The sequence below is a fragment of the Dermochelys coriacea genome, chromosome 15 (genome assembly GCF_009764565.3).
Source record: "Dermochelys coriacea isolate rDerCor1 chromosome 15, rDerCor1.pri.v4, whole genome shotgun sequence".
Lineage (NCBI taxonomy): Eukaryota > Metazoa > Chordata > Testudines > Dermochelyidae > Dermochelys > Dermochelys coriacea.
In genome coordinates, this window is record NC_050082.1 from 3,743,008 (window position 1) to 3,770,570 (window position 27,563).

A 27,563-nucleotide genomic window follows, 5' to 3' on the forward strand; every position below is an offset into this window, starting at 1 on the left:
GCAGTTTGTGTGGAGCAGGAATATCTACTCTGGCCACCAGGGGGCATCAGTGCAGCAGAGATGGGCAGCTGCGGGCACTCCAGGGGATTGACGCCTTTAGTCCAGCTGCCTGGCCTGGAGCTGAGGATGCCCAGTCCATACCGTGCCCTCATCAGAGAGAGGCAGGGGATGGGTGGTGCTGCTACCGTCAGTGAGGCTCAGACCATGAATCTGCAGACGGTGAGAAAGGAGATCCCAGCATAAACCAGTATAACGGCAGCTTCAGAGCGGGCAGGAGCCGTGGAGATCCAGAATAAACCAATACAGAGAGGCTGTTGCTGCTGTAGGACTGGGACCGTCCCAGTTCTCCCAGTATAAGGAAAGGGAGTGGAGATCCCATCTCAGCCCAGAGGCTTCCCTAGATCCTCCCCCTGCGGATGGAGGCGCCCCCGGCGAGGCGGCTGCCGTGGGCTGTCGTGGGCTGCCGGCGATGTGTCCGGGAGTTCTGGAACTACGAGACCCCCAAAGTGATCGTGGTGAAGAACCGCAACCTCGGCATCATGTACAGGGGGGTGCAGCTGCTGATCCTGCTCTACTTCATCTGGTAGGTCCCTGACTGAGCCAGCGTGTGGGTCTGGGAGAGATGGGGTGGGGAGAGCTGAGGGGGCAGGCAGAGGAACGCCAGCCTCAGCACCTGCACAGAGAACCGAATGGGGGGCTGGATCCTCTGCTGCATTGGAGCCATTTCTGATTTACACCAGAGAAGGATCTGGCCCAAGGGTTGCAGTTCAACCCTTTTCTGTGCCACTGAGGCATCAGTTTGCCCCATAGCGAGAAAGGGGCAGAGTGGGGTTAGATGCAGGAGGGAGTGGACGCCAGGTTCTGTCCAGCTCCACTACCATGAGCGTCCTGCTGGCCCCACAATGGAATTGGGGAGTCTGGGATTAGGACAGGGTCCTGCAGCGGGTACTTTGTTAGCTGGGTGCGCCACATAGGTGCAACCAGAGAAAAAGAGTGTGTGTGTGTCGGGGGGGGGGGGGGGGCAACAGGGAGTGTTTTATTCAACACAGAAGAGACAAGGCAGCAGGGGCAGTGTAGCCAGTCTGGCCTGGGCACATTGCTGGCACCAGCCCTTTTCAATGTGATTAAATCTTGCATCACTTTGCACCTACCCTTTCAGACTCCAGAAATATGAGAGCTGGTGAATAAAAGGCAATTATGGTTTGCAGGAGACTTTGGGGGTTTTAGTTTCCCATTAGCATGTTTTGTTTTCTTCCTCTCAATGACAATCCAAACCAGAAACATTTTCCATTTGATCAAAACATTTTTGATAAAAATGTACAGTTTTCAAAAATAATTTCTCATAAAAAACAAATCAGTTTTGGGAAAATCAAAACCTTTTTTTTGCCTTTGGAAAATAAAAAACTGAGCATTTTTACCAAAAAGCAAAGCTTTTCACCAAACGTTTTTTGGTTTTCATAGCCCTGCTCCCCCGGGGGAATTGCGACTCAAATAAAAACGTGCATAGGTTTGGGGTTTTTTGCCAAAAACATATTGTCTGACTCTAGTAAAAATGTAGTAAAACGATTTGTTCTTTTTCCTTTTCCCCTCTTTTCTTTGCTCTGCTCTGTCTCTCACACTCCAGTGCCCTCAATCTCCTTTTTCTATATTGTTTAATAGTCATTTTCTCCTACTGTCCTGTCTATGTTGTGGTCTCTTCCTCCCTCCTTTAACTTTCCAGTCTCTTTTCTTCTCCCTCTTTTTGTCCCAGACCCTTCCTCTCTCTCACATCCCTCAGTCCCACTCTCTCTGTACTCTGCTCATCCTCACTTCCCTTTCCACTAAAAGCTCTCCCATCCCATGCACTCTCCTTCCCCACACCCAGTCGCTCTCCTCTTTCCCACCCCCCATGTCACACGCGCACATGCTGGTGAATGAGATCTCCCAGTAGGACAGTCGCACACACCACCCAGCTGATCTGGAAACGATTGCCTCGTGCATAGTTCAGCCCATGACCAGTGCACTTCTCAGCCTCTCTGCCGAGTCTGCTCACCAGCGCAAAGCACGGCTGGGAGTGTGTGACGGGGGATCTGGAACAGAGACTCATCCACCACCGCTCTGAGAGGCACCACCCAGCATCTGTTAGCTGGAAATAAGTCTGAACCCTGGTTGAGCGAGCCAGGATTCCTGGTGACCTGCAGGCAAAAGGCTTCACTAGCAGGGCCTTGAGACATCCCAGCCTCAAGAAGCACTAACTATTACACTGCCCAGAATGATGCTTGCTGTCTAGTCAGCTACTGAATGCAACCAATAGCCCAGGGCCTGAGGGGGACCCAACACACCTGCTATTTGAGAGGTGGTCGGTAGCGGGATTCCAGGATCCTTTTCCTGGCTCTAGGAGCAGATTCATGCAGCGTCTCTCAGTCGGTGCCATATGGTCCCATCTGGCCTGGGAATCTATGAAAAGTTCCAGGCCCTGGGTCAGTCAAATGCAGGCCACACCTGTCTGGAGGTGTTTACAGTGTGAATCCCTGCCCTGGCCTAGTTCCTGGAGCTGTCCCTGGCCCCAAAGATCCTGTGCTGGGATTCCTTTTCCATGCCAGGACCCCTCCGGGACCCCCTCCCAGCTAGGTAGGATCCAGCCAGGCCCCTCCACCCATTTAGCAATATGGGATGGGCAGGGTAGTTACAAGGCTCTCATACTGGTTTGTAGTGCCCAAAGTAAGAATCCCAGGGCCAACGATTACACACAGCCCAATCAAGCACATAAATTGGCACATTCCTTCTGTAAGGTACTGTGGCAAAGGGGTGAGACTTTCCCCCGTCTTAGCGAGACCTGGGTTTTGTCCATACCTGATGTGATGTTGCGCCTTTCACTCCCTGGAGCTGTGATGTGGGCGAGTGGCAAGGTCGGTGCATGAGGGCTTGGTTAATAATGAGGGTTATGAAGGTCCCAGAAGCACTAACAGCAGTTAGTAAATAGCCGAGGCTAGAGTCGTGGTCTCCTGGCTTGCAGGCCAGCTCCTCGCCCTAGGCTAGAGGGTCTTTCTGCAAAGACCAGGGATTTCACCTGCCCTGCAGGCCATGGAGACAGACCTGCCACATGCATGAGCCTCACCCATACGGATGAGCCCTGGTGGGTGTGTGCAGGATCCCCCAACACCAACAGACCAGCTCCCCGGAGTCCCCAGCCACCCACTCTCCTGGCTTCTCTCTGCCCCGCTCTCCCTAAGCTCATCACTGCTCCCCACACAGCCATCCATGCTCCCCTTCTCCCCAAGTTCTCTCGGCCTCCTGACTGGCTTCTACTGGCCTCCTGTCTCTGCCTGCTACTTCCTGGTGCTCCCAGGCCCCCAACGCCCTTGGTGTGGGCCGGGACCTGTGATGGGAAGGGGCTGGCTCCCAGGAGCTGCCCGGCACCAACAAGTCTTAGGGCCGGCGAGTGGATAATGCAGCGGTGCAGGGACCATGGGGGTTGGCATGTTGCAGGGGAGGGGGAGAAGCCCTTGTGTTTTGGATTCCCCAGCCATAGGGCAGGCAGAGGTGGGGGGATTCGTCCCTCCCCCCACCCGCCGCACCCCCAGCTGCTGGGGATGTATGGCTCTGATGGCTCCCCCGCCCCCCCAGGTACGTGTTCATCATCCAGAAGGGTTACCAGGAGAGCGAGACGGGCCCTGAGAGCTCCGTGGTCACCAAGGTCAAGGGCGTCACCCGCTCGCACAACAAGGTCTGGGACGTGGAGGAGTACGTCAAACCTGCCGAGGTGAGGCTGAGACGCTACCCCCCCATGCCCTGAAAGGCTGTCATCTGCCCCCCCTTCTGCGAGGCCCTGACACTACCACCCGCCCCCCCCCCTCCCGGGCAAGGCTGTGACGCTGCCCCCTCCATGCCCCGCAAGGCTGTGATCTGCCCCCCTTTCTGTGAGGCCCTGACACGACCCCCCCCCTCCTCCCGCGAGGCAAGGCTGTGACGCTGCCCCTCCCCCATGCACCCCACAAGGCTTTGATGTGGCCCCCCCACTCCCCTCTGGGAAGCCAAAGCACTGCCCCTCCCCCACTCCTTCCCATGGAGCCTTGACACTGCCCCTCCCCCACAGCCTCGCCCACTCCCACACAGGCTGTAATAGCTCCTGCCTGATGCCAGGTCCCCCTGGAAGCAACCAGACTGTGACAGCCCCCAGACAGGCGGGACACCTCGCTAATGCTGGCTGTGCCAATGCTGTGTGCCAGTGCTAATAACAGTGCATTGCTGACATATGACCAGCTTCCCCAGGGCCCCAGTGAGCCCTGCACGGAGCTGGAGCCTGCACAGAGAGCCCGTCCCTGCAACCCCCGCACCATTGCACCCCCAGGGCTCCCTGCGCTGCGCCGATCCCCATGTGTGCGCTGACTTGCCTGGTCGCCATAGGGAGCCCTTCCCACTCCCAGCGAGCCCCCGCGAGCCCCTAGAACAGTGTGCCATGGGGCCAGCCCAGCGTGGCTCCTGGAAGGGAAGTGGTGAAGGGACTGGCCCAGGTGGGGGGCAGGATTTATGAGCCCTCCCTCGCTTTGAAGTAAGGAGAGGCAGCTGGTTGCTTTCTTGCTGGCTGAGGCTGGCCAGGCAGATGCCCTCCAGTGCCTCAGGGCTTTCTCCAGCGATCTCACTCATTCCAGATCCAGCAGGGCACCCCAGTGAGGGCTTGTGGGGAAACGGGTGGGGGGGCTCCATGGAAAACGTCTCTCTCTCCCTGTCGGCTCTGCAGGGCGGCAGCGTGTTCAGCATCATCACCCGGGTGGAAGTCACCCACTCCCAGACTCTGGAGACCTGCCCGGAGGTGAGAAAGGCAGACGGGGCTGGGTGGAGGGCATGGGTGGGGGATGGAGGCAGGGGGTCTGGCTGGCTGGGAGCAGCGAAATGATGCAGAGGAAGGAGGCTGGGTATGGGGGACTGGGGCACGTTTTCAGCTGGCCCATGACAGCCCCAGACCCACCTTCCCATGGGCAGCACTTTCATAGAATCATAGAATATCAGGGTTGGAAGGGACCTCAGGAAGTCACCTAGTCCCATCCCCGGCTCAAAGCAGGACCAATCCCCAACTAAATCATCCCAGCCAGGGCTTTGTCAAGCCTGACCTAAAAAACCTCTAAGGAAGGAGATTACACCACCTCCCTAGGTAACCCATTCCAGTGTTTCACCACCCACCTAGTGAAATAGTGTTTCCTAATATCCAACCTAGCTTGAGACCATTACTCCTTGTTCTGTCATCTGCAACCACTGAGAACAGCCAAGCTCCATCCTCTTTGGAATCCCCTTTCAGGTAGTTGAAGGCTGCTATCAAATCCCCCCTCACTCTTCTCTTCTGCAGACTAAACAATCCCAGTTCCCTCAGCCTCTCCTTGTAAGTCATGAGCCCCAGCCCCCTAATCATTTTCATTGCCCTCCACTGGACTTTTTCAATTTGTCCACTTCCCTTCTGTAGTGGGGGACCCAAAACTGGACACAGTACTCCAGATGTGCCCTCACCAGTGTTGAATAGAGGGGAATAATTACTTCCCTCAATCTGCTGGCCATGCTCCTACTAATACAGCCCAAATATGCCGTTGGCCTTCTTGGCAACAAGGGCACACTGCTGACTCATATCCAGCTTCTCGTCCACTGTAATCCCCAGGTCCTTTTCTGCAGAACTGCTGCTTAACCAGTTGGTCCCCAGCCTGTAGCGGTGCATGGGATTCTTCCATCCTAAGCGTAGGACTCTGCACTTGTCCTTGTTGAACCTCATCAGATTTCTTTTGGCCCAATCCTCCAATTTGTCTAGGTCACTCTGGACCCTATCCCTACCCTCCAGTGTATATACCTCTCCCCGCATCTTAGTGTCATCTGCAAACTTGCTGAGGATGCAATTAATCCCATCATCCAGATCATTAATAAAGATGTTGAACAAAACCGGCCCCAGGGGCACTCCGCTTGATATTGGCTGCCAACTAGACATTGAGCCATTGATCACTACCCGTTGAGCCCGACAATCTAGCCAGCTTTCTATCCATCTTCTAGTCCATTCATCCAATCCAGACTTTTTTAACTTGCTTTGAGGGCACCTAGTGCAGACAAAGGCAGGGATTGCTGCCTGCCTGGCCCTGCCCACCCCTCCCTCCAGGCCAGGGGTGATTGACAAGCAGGAGCACAGTGGCTGGTGTGGTACCTAGGCCAACCCCCAGGCTGGGAGAGGGAGCAATGCCAGTTGCAGGGGTGGGAGCTGTGGTGTGTCATTCAGCCAGAACTTGGCCTCTTTGGGTCCCTTCACCCAGGTGTCCTGCTTGGCTTTGCCCCATTTCCACACCTGGGTCTGGGCTGATCTTGCTCAGCTCCCTGCTGCTGGCATAATAGAGAGTGCAGGGGCAGAGGTCACCCAACGCGAGGGGCATCCCAGGCTGACCCAGGGGGTGAGAGGAAGGGTGCTGGGTAGGGGGACTGGCTCAGTCCCATCGTTCCCCTCCCACAGCTCTGCCCTCTTTGCAGGGCCCCAGAAGTCCCTTCCTGTGATGTTCCCCTCTGGTGTTATCTGGACCAGTGATCTGCTAGGCCACCCCGATCCTTGACTCTGGGAGCCAGGCTTACCCTGCTCTGCTGTGAGAACCCCACTCCTGGGCTGTTCACGCACAGCCTCTGTCATGTCAGCTGCTCCCAGCTGCTTGCAAGCGAATGACACTAGCCAATATCTCCAGTCCCAGACACAACCCTGGGAACCTCCATCTTGCAGTGTCCAGTTATACCCACTGGACGCAGCAAGCTTATATAGGGGTTTGTCAATTTGACGAAGAAATTGATATGTACCAGGCTTGTTCTCCCAAGGGGAGTCTCTGACACACTGCAAACCAAATGTGCTGTTTCAGGTAGAATAAACAAACAGATCTATTAACTATAAACATAGATTTAAGTGATTATAAGACAAAACATAACAAGTCAGATTTGGTCAAATGAAATAAAAGCAAAATGCATTCTAAGCTGATCTTAACACTTTCAATGTCCTTAAAAACTTAGATTCTTCTCACCACAGGCTGGCTAGATGCTCTTCAGCCAGGCTCTCCCCTTTGATCGGTGCTTCAGTCGCTTGGTGGTGGTGGTGTCTGTAGATGTAGGTGGAAGAGAAAGAGCATGGCAAATGTCTCTCCCTTTTATCATGTCCTTTCTTCCTTCATGGCTTTGCCCCCCCACCTCCTTCAGAGTCAGGTGAGCATTATTACCTCATCACAGTCCCAAACTGCCCAAAGGAAGAGGGGTGACTCCCTCGAGAGTTTTCAGAGTAGCAGCCGTGTTAGTCTGTATTCGCAAAAAGAAAAGGAGTACTTGTGGCACCTTAGAGACTAACAAATTTATTTAAGCATAAGCTTTCGTGAGCTACAGCTCACTTCATCGGCTGCATCATGCATCGGATGCATCCGATGAAGTGAGCTGTAGCTCATGTAAGCTTATGCTCAAATAAATTTGTTAGTCTCTAAGGTGCCACAAGTTCTCGTTTTCTTTTTCCCTCGAGAGTCTAACAGATTCTTTTGTTGCTTCCTAAGCTGGTGTCCATTGTTCCTGTGAGGCTGGGCTGGGTTTGTCCCATCCATGCCCTGTTGAGGTGTGAACTGCCACTCTGCTCTTGGAGAGTTTTTGTCTGGGCTTGCTTTATGCCATGAGGACACATTTTTAGCCTCATAACTATATACATGAAATTATAACCTATAACCTTACTATAACATTACTGTAACAATTACTATAACATCACTAGAACAACCATATTCAGTGCATCATGAGCCTTCCGAAGACACCCGACATGACAAATTTTGCATTGGATACCACACAATCATTCTACAAGGATGAACGTGGGGGTGCTGGGTGTTCCCCTGAGGTACAGAGCGTCACACTCCCCTCTCCTGGTGACACCTTGGTTTCTGCCCCTGCAGAGCCTGGAGGTCCCTGACGCTGCCTGCAGCTCTGACAGCGACTGTGTGGCTGGGGAGATGGACATGCTGGGGAACGGTGAGTGAACAGTGCTGGCTGGCAGCTGGGATGGCAGTGTGGGCACGGGTCAGGGCCAGTTGGACACTGGCATTCAGCTGCCACAGAGCCAGAGGGAGGGCGGGGCCTGCCACCCCCCGGGGGGGCCCGCTCTCAGTCCATCTGTCTGTCCCCACAGGAGAGAGGACGGGGCGCTGCGTCCCCTATTACAATGGGCCGGGGAAGACCTGTGAGGTCTCCGCCTGGTGTCCAGTGGAAGACGGACACACGGTCAGGTAGAGAGGGGGCTGCTGGGAGTGCAGGGGGACCTACAGACGGGGATGTTCATGGCCTCTGGGAAGGAGGCACAGCTGGGAGCCCCTCAACCCTTCTCCTGCCCTGGGATGCCACCTAGCCCTCACCCCAGCACCCAGCTCCAATGGGACACCTCAGAGGGAGACGGGGCTGGGCAGGGATGGGGTGCTAGCCTGGGGAGAGGCAGGACCCCTCTTCTCATCAGGGGTGAGTTAGCACCAGGAAAGAGGGGTGTCAACAGTGGGGGAGATACAGCACCCTCATGGTGAAGAAGGGACCCCCACGTGCTTTGGGGCGTTGGGGTTTTGGCTGTGGGTGGGGGCTGTCACTTGTGGGGGTGGGGAGGATGATGCCTGGGGCTTGGGGGAGGAGGAACTCCCTGCCCAGTGAAGAGCTGACACTTGTTTCTGGCCTCGCCAGTGAGTCCCTGGGGAAGATGGCTGCGCAGTTCACCGTCCTGATCAAGAACAACATCCACTTCCCCCGCTTCAGATTCTCCAAGTATGGCTCAGCAGTGACCAGCGAGTGGCTGTGCCCCCCATGGTCTCACACCAACTGCCCCCCTCGGGGGAGAGATAACAGGCTGTGCCGGTCAGGAACAGAGCCGGGACAGGGAGGAGGGAACAAGAACACTGGCACATGGGCACCGGGGGGGAGACATTGCCTGGGTGCTGCTCTGGGTGTGTGTGAAGAGGTGTGTGGTTTGTGTCTGCAGGGCATGGTCAGCTGGCTGAATGATGCCAGGTTGACCATCGCTGCCATTGTGGTTGGGCCAGAGCACCCCAGACCGGCACATGCTAGAGATGAGCATGGCTGTGGGGGGATGTGTGCATAGGGGTGAGTGTGTGTGTGCAAATGGCTCTGTATCTCTGTGTTAGTGCACCTGCATAGGGGTGTATTTTAGGGTTGCCAGGTGGCCAGTTTTTGACCGCAATGTCCGGTCGAAAAGGGAACCTGGCAGTGTCGAGTCAGCACAGCTGATTGGATGCTAAAAGTGTGGTTACCTGCAGTTAGAGCAGCAGCTGCGGTTGGAGCCTGGAGGAGCTGCTCTCTTCTCAACTGCTGAGTGAGAGAACCCAGCTCCAGCCTCTCCGGCAGAGTGGTAGGTGCTGGCGCTGGCCACCGGAGTGGGGGGAATCCTGTCCTCCCCCTGCCTCGCAGTGCCCCGATTGGGCAGGCTCCACATCAGCTCCTCCCAGCCTGGCTCTGCAGGCAGCAGGTGAGTCCTGGGAGAGGGGGGAGTGAGCAAGGAGGGGGAGGGGGAGAACAAGCGAAGGAGGAAGGGGGGAGAGCAGTAAGTGAGGGAGGGGCCTCAGGGGAAGAGGTGGGCCATGGGGTGGGGCAAGGGTGTTCGGTTTTCAGCAATTAGAAAGTTAGCAACCCTGTGTTTGTGCGTGTGCACAGGTATTGGCAGCTGTGGGTCCCATGGGGGTCTGGGTTTGTTCATGTACACGGCGGGTGAGATACTTATCAGCTCTCGGCATGTCTCCTCAGAGGGAACGTGAAGGACGCTAAGAACGGCTACCTCAAAGACTGCACCTTCAACGAGACCACTGACCTGTACTGCCCCATCTTCCGCCTGGGCTCCATTGTGGAGCAGGCAGGAGAGAACTTCACCGCGCTGGCCGAACAGGTACGCTGTGAGGGGAGGGGGGACCCTCACCTGGTGACAGGCTCTGGCCAGGTGTGGCCGCGGCAGGGTCTCTGGTTGGGCTGGGTTCTCTTAGGCACATGGTTCTCGGGTCTCCCCTAAAGGAAGGCTCTAGCTCAGGCCCATAGAATATCAGGTTGGAGGGGACCTCAGGAGGTCATTTAGTCCCACCCCCTGCTCAAAGCAGGACCAGTCTCCAATTTTTGCCCCGATCCCCTAAATAGCCCCCTCAAGGATTGAACTCACAACCCTGGGTTTAGCAGCCAATGCTCAAACCACTGAGCTCTCCCTCCCTCCATCCTGCTGCTCCTCTAGCCTCCTGCACAGGAGTGTTCAGGGTCAGGGGGACTCGAGCCAGTGCCGTGGCAGGAAGTTCCTGGCCGGCAGAGACCCTGTGACGGGCTGCTGGGAAGCCGTCAGACAGACAGCACAGGCCTGCAGGCAGCTCTGTGCGGAGCCTGCATGTCGCTCAATCCATGACTGCCCTGCGCCCAGCACTGCCCGGGTGCCTGCGGGGGCACCAGCTGCTGCAGGAGGACCTGGCAGGTGAATGCCCTTTGGCCCTCTGGCCATCCTCTGCCACTCCCCAGAGCCTTGCGCCATCCTGGCCTCTCTTCTCGGGATGCCCCCTACTGGGCAGAGGTCAGCCGCTGGGTCCCCTCTGACGCCAGAGCCACACGCTCGCTTTCTGAGACCCCTCCACACACGCCCCCTGGGTCTGGATATCCAGCTCCTTCGCGCTTCCGAGCCTGCCGGGCGCTGGGTTGAGCTAGGCTGGCAGGCAGCTCCCAGAGCCCGGCGGCTGCCCTCCGGCGCTGGGTGGGCCCTGCCGGACGAGCAGGAGGGAAAGCGTCTGGCTGGAGGGGCAGCAGGGAGATACGGGGAGCAGAGAGGGAAGCTCTGAGATGCAAGCAGGTCTGGGGGGGTGGGAGGGGGCAATGGATTGGAAGTCAGGACCCCAGGTGCTGCCCAGAGCGGATGGAGGTCCTGCTAGAGCTGTGTTGATCCTGCCCTTCTCTCTGTCTCCTGCAGGGTGGCGTTATCGGGGTGATCATAAACTGGAACTGTAACCTGGACCTGCCCGACTCCGCGTGCAACCCCAGCTATTCCTTCCACAGGCTGGACCCCAAGAGGATTCCGGTGTCTTCTGGCTACAATTACAGGTGACCTGTTCCCCTGCTCCTCTGGGGCGGTGACCCCCAGGGCCCTGCAACACCCCTGCTCTTGGGCCTGGCCACTCAGCTCTGACTGCCCCTCATCCCCGCTCTCTCCTGCACAGGTTTGCCAAATATTACAACTGCAATGGGACGAACATGCGGAGCCTGATCAAGGCCTATGGGATCCGCATTGACGTTATTGTGCATGGCCAGGTGAGAAGAGAACTCTGCCCAGGACCCCCTCCCCTGCACTGGGTCTGGCTCTGCAGGGACCCTTCCCAGCGCCCCCTCCCCTGCACTAGCACTGTGGGACCTGCCCAGCGCCCCCTTCCTCTGCACTGGGCCTGGCACTGCGGGACCCTGCCCAGCGCCCCCTTCTTCCGCACTGGGCCTGGCTCCGCAGCGATCCTGCCCAGTGCCCCCTCCCCCACACTGGGCTTAGCACTGTGGGACCCTGCCCAGTGCCCCCTTCCTCTGCACTGGGCCTGGCTCTGCAGGGACCCTGCCCAGCGCCCCCTTCCTCCGCACTGGGTCTGGCACTGCAGGGACCCTGTGATGCCAGGCTGGGCCAAGTTGCTGACATTCACAAGTAGGGTGGCCAGATGTCTGGTAGGGGACCTGATGGTGTCCAGTCAGATCTACTGACTGGACACCCAAAGTCCGGTTACTGCAGGTGAGGGAGGTGGAGAGGAGCCAGGTCATCGCTGGGGCTGCCTCCTACCAGCATTGGGCAGCTGCAGCTCCCAGTCCCGGCTCTGCAGACGAGTCCCTCCCCAGCCATGCAGGGATGGGGGAGCGGGGAAGAGCAGCCAGTGACAGTGGGAGGGGAAAAGAGAAGCAAACTGGGGTGGGGCCTCAGGAGGAAGGGGTAGGGAAGGGGCATGGGGGGGACAAGGAGGGGCAGGGCCCAGGGGGAAGGGACGGGGTAGAGGCAGTGAGGAGTGCCAGGTTTTTATATGCTGTATTACAAAGCTGTCAACCCTAAGCCGCGGGGAGCGGGTGGCAGGGGCTGAGGAACGCGGTGCTGACAGCTCTGTTTTTCTGCCTAGGCAGGGAAGTTCAGCCTGATCCCCACCATCATTAACCTGGCCACGGCACTGACCTCAGTGGGAGTGGTGAGTATGTGCATGCTGTGACCAGGTGCTTGGCACGGGCTCCCTCGGGCACTAACCCAGCTCTCCTGCCCCACAGGGCTCATTCCTCTGCGACTGGATCTTACTGACCTTCCTGAACAAGAATGAGATGTACAGTGCCCGGAAATTCGATCAGGTACCGTCCCGGCCCCTCGCTCTGACCCTGCCCTGCTCCTGCCAGGGCTCTCCCTCCCCCAGGCCAGGAGGTGCCCTCATCCATGGGCACAGGGGAAGCGACTCACCATGTCATACAGCAAGGCAGGGCAAAGCAGGGAATAGGACCCGGGAGTCCCAGCACCCTGCTCTCACCACTAGACTCCACCGCCTCCGCTGTGACTGGGCATCTCCAGGCTCGAGGGCAGTGAGGGAGTACCCAGGGGCATCTCCCCCTACGCTGAATTAAAGCCCAGCAGAGATCCTGCGCGTGCAGAGCGAGAGACCCCCCGACAGGGACCCTTGCCATCAGGGGAGACTGGAGTGAGAGTGTAAAATTAGCACAGGCCTCAAGGGGAGACCCTGGAGAAGGGGGCTATGAGCCCTGCCGGGCAGGGATGGCTGGTGCCTTGCCCGCCCCAGCCCCCTTGCGCTGCAGCTGCTGTCACACATTGTGTTTCTGCTCATCACAGATGGAGCCGCATGGCATCTCGCAAGCCAGTGCCCAGAGACCAAGCCGGATGGGCTCTCCCTGCCCTTGCTGGCTCTGGGCGTTCGTTGCGGGAGCCGGGCACAGCAGCCTGCCTGATGAAACACCCCATGGGCCTTCTCCTGGCTGTTCTCCATGCCCTGTGCCCTGGGGTGGGGCCGTGCAGCGAGGCCTAGGCACTAACTGCCCCATCTCTCCTCTGTTTGGCCAGGACATGACCCCGGCGCCAGGCTGCAGTGGTAACGCCTGCACCACCCAGGCCTCCTCGCCAGCCAACCCCAAGGGCCCTGGCCAGCTCTGAGCTGCCACTGCCCCCCACCTGCTGCTGCAGCTGGACTGGAGAGCGGGGAGCCCCTGGCGGGGACACGCAGGGCCAATGGGCAGACTGAGTTGGGCTGCCCCCAAGTACTGACTGGAGGGGTGAGGACCAGGAGACTCCCCAGCCCAGTCCGAATTTCACCCCACGGGCAGCAGAGTTCCTGGAGAGCCTGACCTTCCCTGCAACTCTCTGCAGGGCTGGGGGTGAGTGAGCCCTGGCCCAGAGAGGAACCCAGCGCTAGGCTGAAATCCCCTGGAGGCTGGAGTGCCAGGTGACCCACCATGGGGGCAGCGTGGGACAGGTACCAGCCCCGTTCTACGCCCCCTGCTCTGCCAGCACCAGCCCCTCCTGCAGTGAATGTGCCCAGTGGGCTGTGATGGGGCGACAGGTTGGCCCCAGGAGCCCAGCCGCAGAGAGCCTGGTCCGCAGGCCACAGCCGCCTCCCCTGGCCCAGCTGGCTCTTTAACTCGCACTGACCCGGGAGTCACTGGGGTCGCTGGGTGCCACGTGCTGAGGGGGAACAGAACCAGCAGGAAGCACATGGGCACTGTCCTTTCCCGGGACATCACCTCTTCCCTGCTACTCTCCCCCTAAGGGAGCCCCCTGCCCCACCCCAGGCTCCCCTTCCTCCGCAGCTGCTGGAGTCTGCTCACCCCATAGAATTGAGGCTGTAAAACCTGGTAGCACTCTCCTATGGGCCACCCACAAACCCAGCCATGCCCACTCATGACGTCAGACAAGCCACCACTCACAGGGCAGTGCCTCATAGGGTGATCACCATTCATCCTTCTGGCTGGCTTTGAGCAACAGCAACTTAGTGAACGGTACTGACATTTGACTAGTCTTCATTAGGTTTCAGAGGTAAAACGCTATTGAGATGACCAGAGCAATTCACCCCTCTCAGAGCTGCTGTTTCAGGCTCTCTGCAGACTCCGGCAGAGCTCACAGCATCAGTGACACTTGGGTCATATTTTGAAGGGTTTTGTCACAATCATAAGGGCTAGAGATTTAATTTTAGTGCTCAGGAATGCTGGGGGGGCCCTCAGGTTTTGGGGAGCCCAGCTTGAGACACCTCATTTTCCAGGAAGTGCTGGGCCCCCATCCTGTGAAAAACGGCTCAGGCTGAGCCCCTGAAAACGGAGATGCCCCCAAATCACTAGTCACTGCTGAAAAGCTGGGCTTGAGAGCATAGCCTGGGTCACACAAACACAGGAACCAGCCCAGCCCCCTCCCCGACACACTCAGAGCTCACCTTAGGCCCTGAGATGTCCCATGGGCCCTGCGTGGCTGGGGGCAGGGGCCCATGTGGTAATCAGGAGGGCTGTGAGGTGAGAGCCCGTCCCCTTTGTACATCCTGACTGTGCAGCACGGCTATGCCATAGGGTGGGCTGGCGCCTTGGCATGGCTGGAGAAGTGAGACCTGCCCAGGCAGGGCAGAATGGCTGGCTCGGCCCCCAGGGAAGCACTGCACCGATGCGTTGAGTTCACAGCCAGGCAAGGGCTGGTGGCACCAAGGCCTTGCTGGCCAAGCCGGTGGTGTCTGGTAACGCTGGCACAAGGGGCTGTCCCACCATGCCTGCTTGCCCTCTCCCCCATCGCCCTGTCACTTTACCAAACAGCTAGGAAATGAACTCGGGCACACGGTGTTACTGGTCCAGCCAGGCGAACCAGGGCCATCGCCAGCGGGCCCTGAAGGCGCAGAGGCTCCCAGGAGGCTGATGGGCACAATGCCTCGAGGTACAGATGGGCTAACTCCGAAGCTGCTTGGCATGCTGTGAGCTGGGTGACGAGCTGCCCACACGAGGCAGGCTGCACGGCTTGCTGGGTTCCCGGCGCTGTGGGCCTCTGGCTGGCTGCTTTCCTGGGGACAGCTGTGTTGTCACGTTACCCTGCCACTGGCCCTCTTGTGTCATTGTAACTGGGAAAAAGGACTGCCCTCTCCCCGCTCCAGACCTACCTCCGGCCCCCCATGGTCCTGCACGCAGGTGCCTACTGTTGATTCAAGCGGCCTTTGCTGGCTGTTCACCTCCTGGCCATCCATGTAGGGGAAACCCTCTGAACCATGTGCCGATGAAATGCCCAATGCAGTGGGAGTGACTTGGAGCCATGAGCCTGGCATCTCCTGGCGTTTGCACTGGCTGGAATGGTGCCCAGCTGCCGCGAGAAGGGTCCAGCCGCGTGGCTCAGGAAACGGCACTAGGCTGCAGTGGGGTGGGAACGCTGGCTGTGGGGCGTGCCTAGTGACTCCTACTCCAGGTCCTGCCGGTCTCTGCATGGGGGCTGGATGGCTGGGGCAGGAGAAGGGGCTGGGGAGTGTTCACAGCTCCCTTGCCTGGCCACCCCTCTCCCAGCAGGGGGCTGTAAGGAGCAGGGCAGGAGGGCTGACAGAGCAGGGGGCAGTCCCGGCTCTCCAACCTCTCCCAGCAGGGGGCACTGTGGGGAAGGCTGCGATAGCTGCGTCTATTAGCAACGCTGCCGCATGCCATGACAGGCTCATGGGCGAGCACGTAGCTGCCAGAATCCGGAGGTCCTCCAGAGAGAGGTGCTAGGCATGACAGTGCAGGCCCCACATGGTCCGTACCCCGAGAGAGGGGGGAGGGCATAGGCCACATGACCAGATGCCAGGCAGGCGGGTGGGTTGGGAGTATGGTGATGCTGGGGCATGGGAGTGGGCTGGGGGGGAGGGCGGGGCAGATTCTGGATCATTGCATCATCTCCCCAGGTCCCTTCCAGGGGCTGGTGTCCAGCCCTACACCCGCGGGGCCATACAGGATGATGCTGGTGGGATCTTTCCTTTACCTGAGTGTCCCGATCCCCAGAGAGATCAGGGCCCCACTGGGCTAGGTGCTGCAACCTCCCCGGCTCGCTTCTACTGCATCTTCATGGAGCTCTCAAAGCATCCATGGGGCAGGTGAGCTGGGTGCTGGGAACTCTCTGCTCAGTGTGGCTGCAACATGGCAGGTGTTTATAGGCCCATCTACACTACCGAGTTGTGAAGTGTGGCTGTGGTGTGTGGCCCAGCCAAGCACTGAGCCAGTTTGCTTAGCCTTGTCCCCATTGCTACCCCTAGCTCAGCTCAGCTGCTGGGAGCTGTGGAGGGGCTGCAGGCGTATTGTGCAGAGGCCACAGCGCCACAACCAGCCTGGTGCACGGCTGTTGCTCTGGCCAAGGTGAAGGTGAGGGTAGCCGCCTGCAGCCCGAGCCCGTGTTGTGATGCAGTGGGCTGCTCTCAGGTTCCTCACCCTGCTGCATGGGGCCCACCCTGCCAGCCTGGGACAGGAACTGCAGAAAGACGCTGCCTCCAGCTAGACAGTGCGGGGAAAGCCATCAGAGCGACTGCAGCTGCCCCAGCTGATGCCCGCCGCCTGAGACAGCCCCGAGCCAGGGCTCCCGTCACATCTCTCCTTGTGATGGAATCACATGCCTGATACACCCCTGTGCCTCCTTTTGACTTGCATCTCCCCCCTCTACCACTCAGCATGGGCTGCTGGTGCCGCTAAGTGCCCGGCGAGCATGCTAAGTCAATTAGAAAGAGACTTGGAGGTAATTGAATTAGAGCAAGCGGCGGGAGGGGGTGGGGGGGGGGAGAGGTTCTGAGCATAATCACATTTTCTGGCTCTTCTGTTTCTGTGGCAAATCCCAGTGCATTAGCAGCTTCCCACTGTGACCTCTGGCTCCAACCCGGGAGGCAAAGGCACGGGCAGGGGCAGCCAGAACCCAGGGCTGGCTGCTGGCAGCTTGGCTTCACTAGCAGGGCTGGACCCCCCAGTCTCCTGCAGGATTGGGCAAGGGTTAGGGGTAGGAACATTCCCGGGGGTGGGGGATCACACGCAGGGCTGCCAAGCCCCATGGGCCCAGTTGAGGAGCTTCCCGGAGCCAGATGGTGATGGGGACGGAAAATGGACTGGATAGGGAGGGGAGAGTAGAGGTCTTTTTGCTGTTAAAGGCATCCAGGGTCAGCTCGGCTGCCCTGGGAAGAGGAGAGTGAGGAGACCAGGGCTTTGTTCCAATGAATGCCCAGGGTCAGGTCAGAGACGATGCACCAGGCCGGGGTTAGGGAAGGGGGCCAGGAGCAGAAGCTGGGGGATCTATTGCGGGAGGTTTCATTACATGATGTAATGGCATTAATGCCTGACCTACTGTGCTCTGAACCTCACTCCAGAGCCATCATTCTGCCTTTGGTGGAAACAAGGAGAGTTACATGAGTCATAATTTCACATTTTAAGCATATTGCACAAATAAACAAGACTGCAAAATCTCCAGTTGTAATGTGAATCTTATTTCTAAATAGCAAGATGAGGTTTAGGTGCCTTTGCTTGTTAATGCACGTTTCAATGTGTTAGGTTTCAGAGTAGCAGCCGGGTTAGTCTGTATCCGCAAAAAGAAAAGGAGGACCGGAAACGGCCCACCTTGATTATCACTACAAAAGGGTTTTTTTCCTCTCCTGCTGGTAATAGCTCACCTTACCTGATCACTCTCATTATAGTCTGTATGGTAACACCCATTGTGTCATGTTCTCCCCACTGTATTTTCCACTGAATGCATCCAATGAAGTGAGCTGTAGCTCACGAAAACTTATGCTCAAATAAATTGTTTAAATGTGTGCATGCATACAGACCTGGGCATTAGTTAATGCCATTATTTTAAAATACAGAGAATACAATAGCATAACCTTAGAAAATGAGAGAGACAGCAAAAACTCATTGATTAGCCTTACGACTGGAAACTGCTTGATGACACACAATGCATTTGGCTGTAAATTCATCGACATAAAAAGCCAGATTTTATAGCCAGGGTTTTCATTGTAACACCACGGGGAATTTGTCTTTTTGATGGGCCTTTCAGAACTGCTCTGTTCTTACGAGCCCTCACCATTATGAGGCTGGTCTCATTTTTTGAATGTACAAGGCTGTTGTAGCGTAGTGTAGACATAAGCACCGTGAACGTGCCTGTGTGGCTCAGTTATGTGCACAGGCTTTACGGCATAACAAAGCCGCAGCCACACAAGGTAAAGAAATACACGCACGGTGCAACTGTTGGGCAGGCAAATGCACCTCATGCTGGCATTTTACACATCGACTGGCCTATTGTATAAATGGGAGGAGTCCGGTGGCACCTTAAAGACTAACAGATTTATTTAGGCATAAGCTTTTGTAGGTAAAAAAACCTCACTTCTTCAGATGCATGGAGTGAAAATTACAGATGCAGGCATTATTATACTGACACATGAAGAGAAGGGAGTTACCTTACAAATGAAGAACCCAGTGCTGACAGGTCCAATTCAGTCACGGTGGATGTGGTCCACTCCTAATAACTGATGGGGAGGTATCAATACCAAGAGAGGGAAAGTTGCTTTTGTAATGAGCCAGCCACTCCCAGTCCCGATTCAAGCTCAAATTAATGGTGTTAATTTGCAAATAAATTGTAGCTCTACAGTTTCTCTTTTAAGTGTGTTTTTGAAGTTTTTTTGTTGAAGGATGGCTACTTTTAAATCTGTAATTGAATGTCCAGGGAGATTGAAGTATTCTCCTACTGGCTTTTGTATGTTACCATTCCTGATGTCCGATTTGTGTCCGATTTTTCCTTTTATGTAGAGACTGTCCGGTTTGGCCAGTGTACATAGCAGAGGGGCACTGCTGGCACATATCATACTAGTAGATATGCAGGTGAATGAGTCCCTGATGGTGTGGCTCATGTGGTTGGGTCCTCTGAGGGTGTCGCTACAGTAGATATGGGGACAGAGTTGCTAATAGGGTTTTTTTTTTTTTTTTTTTTTTTAAAAAACAGGGATTGGTTCCTGAGTTAGTGTTTCTGTTGTGTGGTTGCTGGTGAGTATTTGCTTCAGGTTGGGGGGATGTCTGTAAGTGAGGACTGGCCTGTCTCCCAAGGACTGTGAGAGTGGGGGATCGTTTTCCAGGATAGGTTGTTGATTGTTGATGTGCTGGAGAGGTTTTAGCTGGGGGCTGTACGTGCAGGCCAGTGGTGTTCTGTTATTTTCCTTGTTGGGCCTGTCCCGTACTAGGTGACTTCTGGGTACCCGTCTTGCTCGGTTAATCTGTTTCCTCACTTCCCCAGGTGATATTATAGTTTTAAGAATGCTTGATAAGGATCGTGTAGGTGTTTGTCTCTGTCTGAGGGACTGGAGCAATTTTGGTTATATCTTAGGACTTGGCTGTAGACAATGGATCGTGTGATGTGTCCTGGATGAAAGCTGGAGGCATGTAGGTAGGAATAACGGTCAGTAGGTTTCCGGTATAGCATGGTGTTTATGTGACCATCACTTATTTCCAGTGTAATGCCCAGGAAGTGGATCTCTTGTGTGGACTGGTCCAGGCTGAGGTTGATGGCAGGGTGGAAATTATTGAAATCCAGGTGGAATTCCTCAAGGGCCTCCTTCCTGTGGGTCCAGATGATGAAGATGCCATCAGTGTAGCACGAGTAGGGGTATTAGGGGACAAGAGCTAAGGAAGCATTGTTCTAAGTCAGCCATAAAAATGTTGGCATACTGTGGGGCCATGTGTAAATGGGATTCACCATTCTCACACTGCCCTAGGATTTGTCTCCCGGGGGGCTCTCAGCAGCCTCCTGGAGATTTGTATTTAATTCCTGGAGACTCAAGGGCAGTCCTGGGAGGTTGGAAACCCGGTTAGGATCCCAGCATGGAACTAGCACCCTGGCTGCTGCCCTGCAGGAATCTCTACTGCTCCCACAGGCCTGGCTGCCTTCAGCATGGGGCCCTCTAGCCTCATGCTGGTGGCTGCGACTCTCCTCCCTGCAGCTGCTGTCTGGCCACCCCTGGGAGCAGGAGACTAGTGCTACGGTAACACATGGCCGGTTGCCTGCACCTGCCCTGTCAGCTGGGCCCAGCAGCTCCCAGCCAAGCCTCAGGCTGCGCTAGACACTACGCTAGGGTGTCTCTCCAAGGCCTGATACCACTCAGAACAGTAGCTGGAGACAGTGTCGCCCACGCTGTCTCCCTAGCTCCCCTGCTGCCCCAGACCCGGCTGGGGCTGGTGAGCAAGCAGCCCCACACTGACCTCTGGCTCACCCCAGAGTGAGGGGCAATCTTGCTGCACCAGGTGGCCACAGGCAGGGAACCGCCCCCAGCACGGCAGGGGATCCCTGAGACCCTTCAGCGCTGGCCAGAGGGAAGTGACCAGGCCCCCAGCTGTGGTCCAGTAACATGGCAACAGCAATCAGGCTCTCTCCATCCCTGCCCCTGGCTGCCCAGCAAGGGTCCAGTCCAATCCCTGATTGCACTAGTCTCATCCGGCAGCACATGGGAGCTGCCCAGAGCCATCCCCCCGCCCCCGTATCTCAGCCCTCAGAGGGGCAGCGCGGAGCCAAGCCCAGCTGGCAGGGTGGGTTGTGCCCTAGAAGAGGAGCTGGGAGCATGTGTGTAACTCACCAACCTTGCTAACCACAGCCCCAGCGGGTACCCACCTGCCAGAATCTCTGCTTCCCAGAAAGACAGGCCAGCGCCTTCTGCTAACTCGATTCCATGGTGCGGCAGGCCCATTAGGATCGGGTTTCCGTGCACTGTCGAGCCAGCTCCAGTTCCCTGATTCCTGCCAGGGGAGGTAAGGAGCTGCAACCACACTGATTAATGGGCACCTTGCCCTTGCAAGAGGTGCTCCCTGCCCCTTTCTTCGGGTCACAGCCCCATCCCGCAGATGCTGGTAGCGGTGGGATCACACATGTGGGTTTGAAGCGACAGGCCCATCATTAGGATGGCCTGGGATCTGCCCCCTGGCTGCCCTCTGCTCCTGCATGGCTGGGCTCTGTCTCAATACAGATCGGGGGGACAAGATACAGAGCCTGGGTACAGGAGGGGGCAGCGCCAGTTGGGATGAAACTGACACGCCAAAGGTTTCACTCAAAGCGGCTTCTCGCCCCAAAGGAGCAGTGGTCACAGGGCAGCAGCTCTGAGTGTTTATTTTCTTTAATGAAAAAACCAGGAAGGCTCATTTTCCAGGGGACAGTGTTGGCTCCTGAAAAAAGCCCCTTTGAACCCCAGCCAGTAAAATATCAGAGAGGCTGGGGGACATTTTCTGGAGACTTCAGAATTGTTTCCAAATTTCCCACAAGTAACAGGCGATTTCTGAGCAGCTCTAGAAAGGGCAGCTTCTTCCTGCCCTTGTCCCATCCCCCAGGAATGGGTTTGCCATAGGGGTTTGCTTTAGGAGGACAGGGGCTTGGCTTTCCACAACCAAGCTGGGGCAGCCCAGTGGAAGTGAGCGGGGTAAGGAATTAGGGAGCAGGAACGGGAGGGTCCCTGCAGACTGTTTTCATAACACAAAGTGGGGCTGGGTGGGGTGAAACTGGCCACGAATGCCTGGGCACGTGGCTGGCCAAAGCAAGATAAAGTGGGTCACAAAGGGGGTGGGGGTGGCACAGAGTCCAGTGGTCGAAAGGGAGTGGGACACATAAGATGTTAGTCACAGGCGGGAATGGGAGGCGCCCAGAGACCCCAGTATGGGAACCTACAGACCAGACCATTCCCAGGCCAGGCTGTGGCACCAGACAAACGAGGCTGCAAAACCAAGTCAGCAGCTCCTCCTGCTGGCTGCCATCTGGAAATGCAGGGCAGTCCCACCAGCTGCCCCTTAGCCATCCCGGCGCCCCAGCCCAGTGCCCCGCACCCCTGGCTGGCTCTGCCGCAGGGCCTTTGCAAAGGATTCTGCATGCAGCTGTAGAGAGGGAGTAGGGCACGAGTTGGGGAAGCCAGTCTCCACTTCCAGGAGTGTTTTTAACATCTAACCTCCCCTACCCCTCCATGCTGAATCAACAGCCCTACTCCAGTCAGTTGGGCTGGATGGCACCATGCCTGGCACGAGACGAGTGGTTTCTCAGAACAGGTTCCAATGGGACAGGCCACCCCCACATGCTAATACTGGGCATTAATCAGCCCTAGGAGTGCCAGTCTCAGCAAAGGTTTCAGAGTAGCAGCCGTGTTAGTCTGTATTCGCAAAAAGAAAAGGAGTACTTGTGGCACCTTAGAGATTAACAATTTTATTAGAGGATAAGCTTTCGTGAGCTACAGCTCACTTCATCGGATGCATTTCGTGAGCTGTAGCTCACGAAAGCTTATGCTCTAATAAATTTGTTAGTCTCTAAGGTGCCACAAGTACTGCTTTTCTTTTTACTGTAAGGAGAGTGATCACTTAAGATGAGCCATCACCAGCAGCGGGGGGGAGGGGGAGGGAGGAAAACCTTTCATGGTGACAAGCAAGGTAGGCTATTTCCAGCAATTAACAAGAATATCTGAGGAACAGTGGGGGGGTGGGGAGGAGAAATACCATGGAGAAATAGTTTTACTTTGTGTAATAACCCGTCCACTCCCAGTCTCTATTCAAGCCTAAGTTAATTGTATCCAGTTTGCAAATTAATTCCAATTCAGCAGTCTCTCGTTGGAGTCTGTTTCTGAAGTTTTTTTTGTTGAAGGATAGCCACCCTCAGGTCTGTAAATCGAGTGACCAGAGAGATTGAAGTGTTCTCCAATTGGTTTTTGAATGTTGTAATTCTTGACATCTGATTTGTGTCCATTTATTCTTTTATGTAGAGACTGTCAAGTTTGACCAATGTACATGGCAGAGGGGCATTGCTGGCACATGATGGCATATATCACATTGGTAGATGCGCAGGTGAACGAGCCTCTGATAGTGTGGCTGATGTGATTAGGCCCTATGATGGGGTCCCCTGGATAGATATGTGGACAGTTGGCAACGGGCTTTGTTGCAAGGATAGGTTCCTGGGTTAGTGGTTCTGTTGTGGGGTTGCTGGTGAGTACTTGTTTCAAATTGGGGGGCTGTCTGTAAGCAAGGACTGGCCTGTCTCCCAAGATCTGTGAGAGTGATGGGTCGTCTTTCAGGATAAGTTGTAGATCCTTGATGATGCGTTGGAGAGGTTTTAGTTGGGGGCTGAAGGTGATGGCTAGTGGCGTTCTGTTGTTTTCTTTGTTGGGCCTGTCCTGTAGTAGGTGACTTCTGGGTACTCTTCTGGCTCCGTCAATCTGTTTCTTCACTTCAGCAGGTGGGTATTGTAGTTGTAGGAATGCATGAGAGAGATCTTGTAGGTGTTTGTCTCTGTCTGAGGAGTTGGAGCAAATGCGGTTGTATTGTAGAGCTTGGCTGTAGACAATGGATCGAGTGGTATGATCTGGATGGAAGCTAGAGGCATGTAGGTAGGAATAGCGGTCAGTAGGTGTCGATATAGGGTGGTGTTTATGTGACCATCGCATATTAGCACCATAGTGTCCAGGAAGTGGATCTCTTGTGTGGACTGGTCCAGGCTGAGGTTGATGGTAGGATGGAAATTGTTGAAATCCTGGTGGAATTCCTCAAGGGCTTCTTTTCCATGAGTCCAGATGGTGAAGATGTCATCAATGTAGCGCAAGTAGAGTAGGGACATTAGGGGATGAGAGCTGAGGAAGCGTTGTTCTAAGTCAGCCATAAAAATGTTGGCATACTGTGGGGTCATGCGGGTACCCATCGCAGTGCCGCTGATTTGAAGGTATACATTGTCCCCAAATGTGAAATAGTTATGGGTCAGGACAAAGTCACAAAGTTCAGCCACCAGCTTAGCCGTGACATTATCGAGGATACTGTTCCTGACGGCTTGTAGTCCATCTTTGTGTGGAATATTGGTGTAGAGGCTTCTACATCCATAGTGGCCAGGACGGTGTTTTTAGGAAGATCACCGATGGATTGTAAAAAGAAAAGGAGTACTTGTGGCACCTTAGAGACTAACAAATTTATTAGAGCATAAGCTTTCGTGAGCTACAGCTCACTTCATCGGATGCATCCGATGAAGTGAGCTGTAGCTCACGAAAGCTTATGCTCTAATAAATTTGTTAGTCTCTAAGGTGCCACAAGTACTCCTTTTCTTTTTGCGAATACAGACTAACACGGCTGCTACTCTGAAACGATGGATTGTAGTTTCCTCAGGAAGTCAGTGGTGTCCTGAAGATAGCTGGGAGTGCTGGTAGCGTAGGGCCTGAGGAGGGAGTCTACATAGCCAGACAATCCTGCTGTCAGGGTGCCAATGTCTGAGATGATGGGGCGTCCAGGATTTCCAGGTTTATGGATCTTGGGTAGCAGATAGAATACCCCAGGTCCTGGCTCCAGGGGTGTGTCTGTGCGGATTTGTTCTTGTGCTTTTTCAGGGAGTTTCTTGAGCAAATGCTGTAGTTTCTTTTGGTAACTCTCAGTGGGATCAGAGGGTAATGGCTTGTAGAAAGTGGTGTTGGAGAGCTGCCTAGTAGCCTCTTGTTCATATTCTGACCTATTCATGATGACGACAGCACCTCCTTTGTCAGCCTTTTTGATTATGATGTCAGTTGTTTCTGAGGCTGTGGATGGCACTGTGTTCTGCACGGCTGAGGTTATGGGGCAAGTGATGCTGCTTTTCCACAATTTCAGCTCGTGCACGTCAGCGGAAGCACTCTATGTAGAAGTCCAGGCTGCTGTTTTGACCTTCAGGAAGAGTCCACCCAGAATCCTTCTTTTTGTAGTGTTGGTAGGAAGGTCTCTGTGGGTTAATATGTTGGTCAGAGGTGTGTTGGAAATATTCCTTGAGTCAGAGATGTCGAAAATAGGATTCTAGGTCACCACAGAACTGTATCAATGTTTGTGGGGGTGGAGGGGCAAAAGGAGAGGCCCCGAGAGAGGACAGATTCTTCTGCTGGGTTACGAGTATAGTTGGATAGATTAACAATATTGCTGGGTGGGTTACGGGAACCACTCTTGTGGCATGTATTAGTTTAGATAGCTTAGTGTCCTTTTTCTTTTGTAGAGAAGAAAAGTGTGTGTTGTAAATGGCTTGTCTAGTTTTTGTAAAGTCCAGCCACGAGGAAGTTTGCGTGGAAGGTTGGTTCTTTATGAGAGTATCCAGTTTTGAGAGCTCATTCTTAATCTTTCCCTGTCTGCTGTAGAGGATGTTGATCAGGTGGTTCCGCAGTTTCTTTGAGTGTGTGTGGCACAAGCTGTCAGCATAGTCTGTGTGGTACGTAGATTGTAATGGATTTTTTCCTTCAGTCCTTTCGGTATGATGTTCATCTGTTTGCATTTGGAGAAGAAGATGATGTCTGTCTGTATCTGTACGAGTTTTTTTTATGAAGTTGACAGATTTCCACTCTATATGGCTAAATCTATTCCTCAGATGTTCTTGTTAACTGCTGGAATTAGCCTACCTTGCTTGTCACCATGAAAGGTTTTCCTCCCTCCCCCCCCTGCTGCTGGTGATGGCTCATCTTAAGTGATCACTCTCCTTACGGTGTGTATGATAAAACCCATTGTTTCATGTTCTCTGTGTGTGTATATAAATCTCCCCACTGTATTTTCCATCAAATGCATCCGATGAAGTGAGCTGTAGCTCATGAAAACTTATGCTCAAATAAATTTATTAGTCTCAGCGAAGGCTGAGGATGGACCAGGCTAGAGCCAAGCACCCTTCCTGACTAGGCAGAGCCACCCGGGGGGGAGGGGCACACAGGGAGGAAGCTTGCAAAGCCCCCACCCATGGTGCACCTGCCCTGGGGGTTAATGGCTGATGCTTACACAGAGCCCAGCACCATCACTGTCCTGACTACAGCTGCAATAGCCTCCCCATCACAAGCCCTAGCTCAGACCTAGGGCTCTTCAGCAGCAGAGCTCAGAGCACTTCCCCGAGATCAGCAGCATTAGCCTCACTTTATAGATGGGGAAACTGAGGAAACAAGGCAAGGCCTTGTCCCTTGGGCACGGGCTGGGGCGCCCATGAAGATGGGCAGAGGCTGCTGCATGAGGACAAGCCTAGGGCCCAGGCAGGGGGCAGCCTGTGCGAAGAATGGAAACACCCAGACCTGCAACCAGCGCCATGTGCTGCAGCTTCCACTAGAAGAGCTCTGGTGGGTGAAGCGCAGGCTGGAGGAAGCCATGTGCCCGTGCACCCAGCCACTGGGGACAGGGTCCAGGAGTCAGGAGGCAAGAGCCGACCTCCCACGGCCAGTGTCCCTCTAATTTTTCCCACCCATGTGCGGAATGAATTTTATTTTGTGCACCAATATGAAGGTCACGTGTCACACAACGAAATTCATGTGGTGGGGATGGGGCCGAGGGGGTTTAGTGTGTGGGAGGGAGCTCAGGGCTGGGGCAGAGGGATGGGGTGCAGGGGGTGAGGGCTCCGGCTGGGGGTATGTGGGCTCTGGGGTGGGGCCAGGGATGGGCTTTGGGGTACAGGCTGTCCCAGGGCTACGGCAGGGAGAGAGGACTCCCCAGGGAGAGTGTCCCTCCCCCAAGCCACGGCCAGTCCCAGGCTGAGTTGGGGTTGGGGGAGGGGTGCGGTGGTTGCGGCAGGTTGAGGACAGGGATAGGTAGGGGCCAGGGGAGGGGTGCCCCAGCTACGGCAGGTCCTGGGCTGGGTTGCCCCTCCCCCAACTACAGCAGATCCTGGCAGGGTGGGTTCTCTGAGCTCCTGCGTGGCGCTTAAGAGGCTGCTGCACAGCTGCGCAGTTTACAGAGAACTTAGCCTATGGCTCCTTGGCCCAGGGACTCTCCTGGGAGCAGGGCATTTTATGGCCCCGCTCAAGCACCCAGGCGTGCAGAGTCCGAAGCTGGGGCCCGCCCCTCAAAAGAGCACTGCAGTCCTGCCCTGTCCAGGGAAAGCAAGGGAGCAGTAGGTCAGGCGAGGCTGCGGAAGCAGCTAGCACCCTGGGGAGGGTGGCCTGTTGGCGTGGGGATGGGCACAACCAAGTAGCTGGGATAGCAGGTGCCATGACAGCTGGCAGGGGGACATGAATCAGTCACCCCACCTGTACACCTTGGTACCTGAGATGGGACCAGGGGATCAGCCTTCAGATGTGAACAAGGCCCTGCCCCCAACCCCCTTGGCCAATCAGAGCATAGAGACTTGTTCCCTTCTGTCCTGCCCCCATATATTCACATCCTGGGGGGTGAGGCAGATTAATCACTCAGCCCCTCACCCACATGCTGGTTGAGGGCCTGGCCCCCGGAAGGACAGTGCTGCTGCAGTTGGACCGAACCCCACTAACTGCTGAGTGCAGCAGGGCCAGGCTCTCCAGCGACACACCACCAGTGTTGAGTTAACATATGGCCAATGGCCCCATTATTTGGTGCGGCAGCTGCCTCTCCTCCCTTCCGTACCAGGGCTGAAGCCCAATTTACCCCACAGGGAGCTGGCCCTCTTCCCCCACTGCTGGCCCCCATTCTGGGACCGTACCATTGCACAGCCACTTTCCACACTGTACTAACGGGCTGAGCAGGTAGGAATTAAGGCTGGCCATGCCCCTGAGCTGGGGGAGGGGAGGGCACGCTGCCTGGGTGGAGTGTGACTCATTTCCCATGTGCTCCCTGCTGCTGAGATCCATGCTCGCACTGCCCCCCACCTGCCCCCAACAGCCTGGCACTCG

General features: G+C 55.7%; 1 protein-coding gene across 1 annotated transcript; it reads left to right on the forward strand.

The window, feature by feature from the left end:
* Nucleotides 1-286: 286 nt before the first annotated feature.
* Nucleotides 287-15,775, forward strand: P2RX2 (purinergic receptor P2X 2). The gene is made up of 12 exons (XM_038373542.2): nt 287-583; nt 3,607-3,742; nt 4,721-4,792; nt 7,905-7,980; nt 8,138-8,234; nt 8,674-8,754; nt 9,748-9,886; nt 10,937-11,067; nt 11,184-11,274; nt 12,111-12,176; nt 12,253-12,330; nt 13,049-15,775. The coding sequence occupies exons 1-12, from the start codon at nt 417-419 to the stop codon at nt 13,136-13,138; spliced, it is 1,224 nt and encodes a 407-aa protein (XP_038229470.2). The 5' UTR covers nt 287-416; the 3' UTR covers nt 13,139-15,775.
* The last annotated feature ends 11,788 nt before the right edge of the window (nt 15,776-27,563 follow it).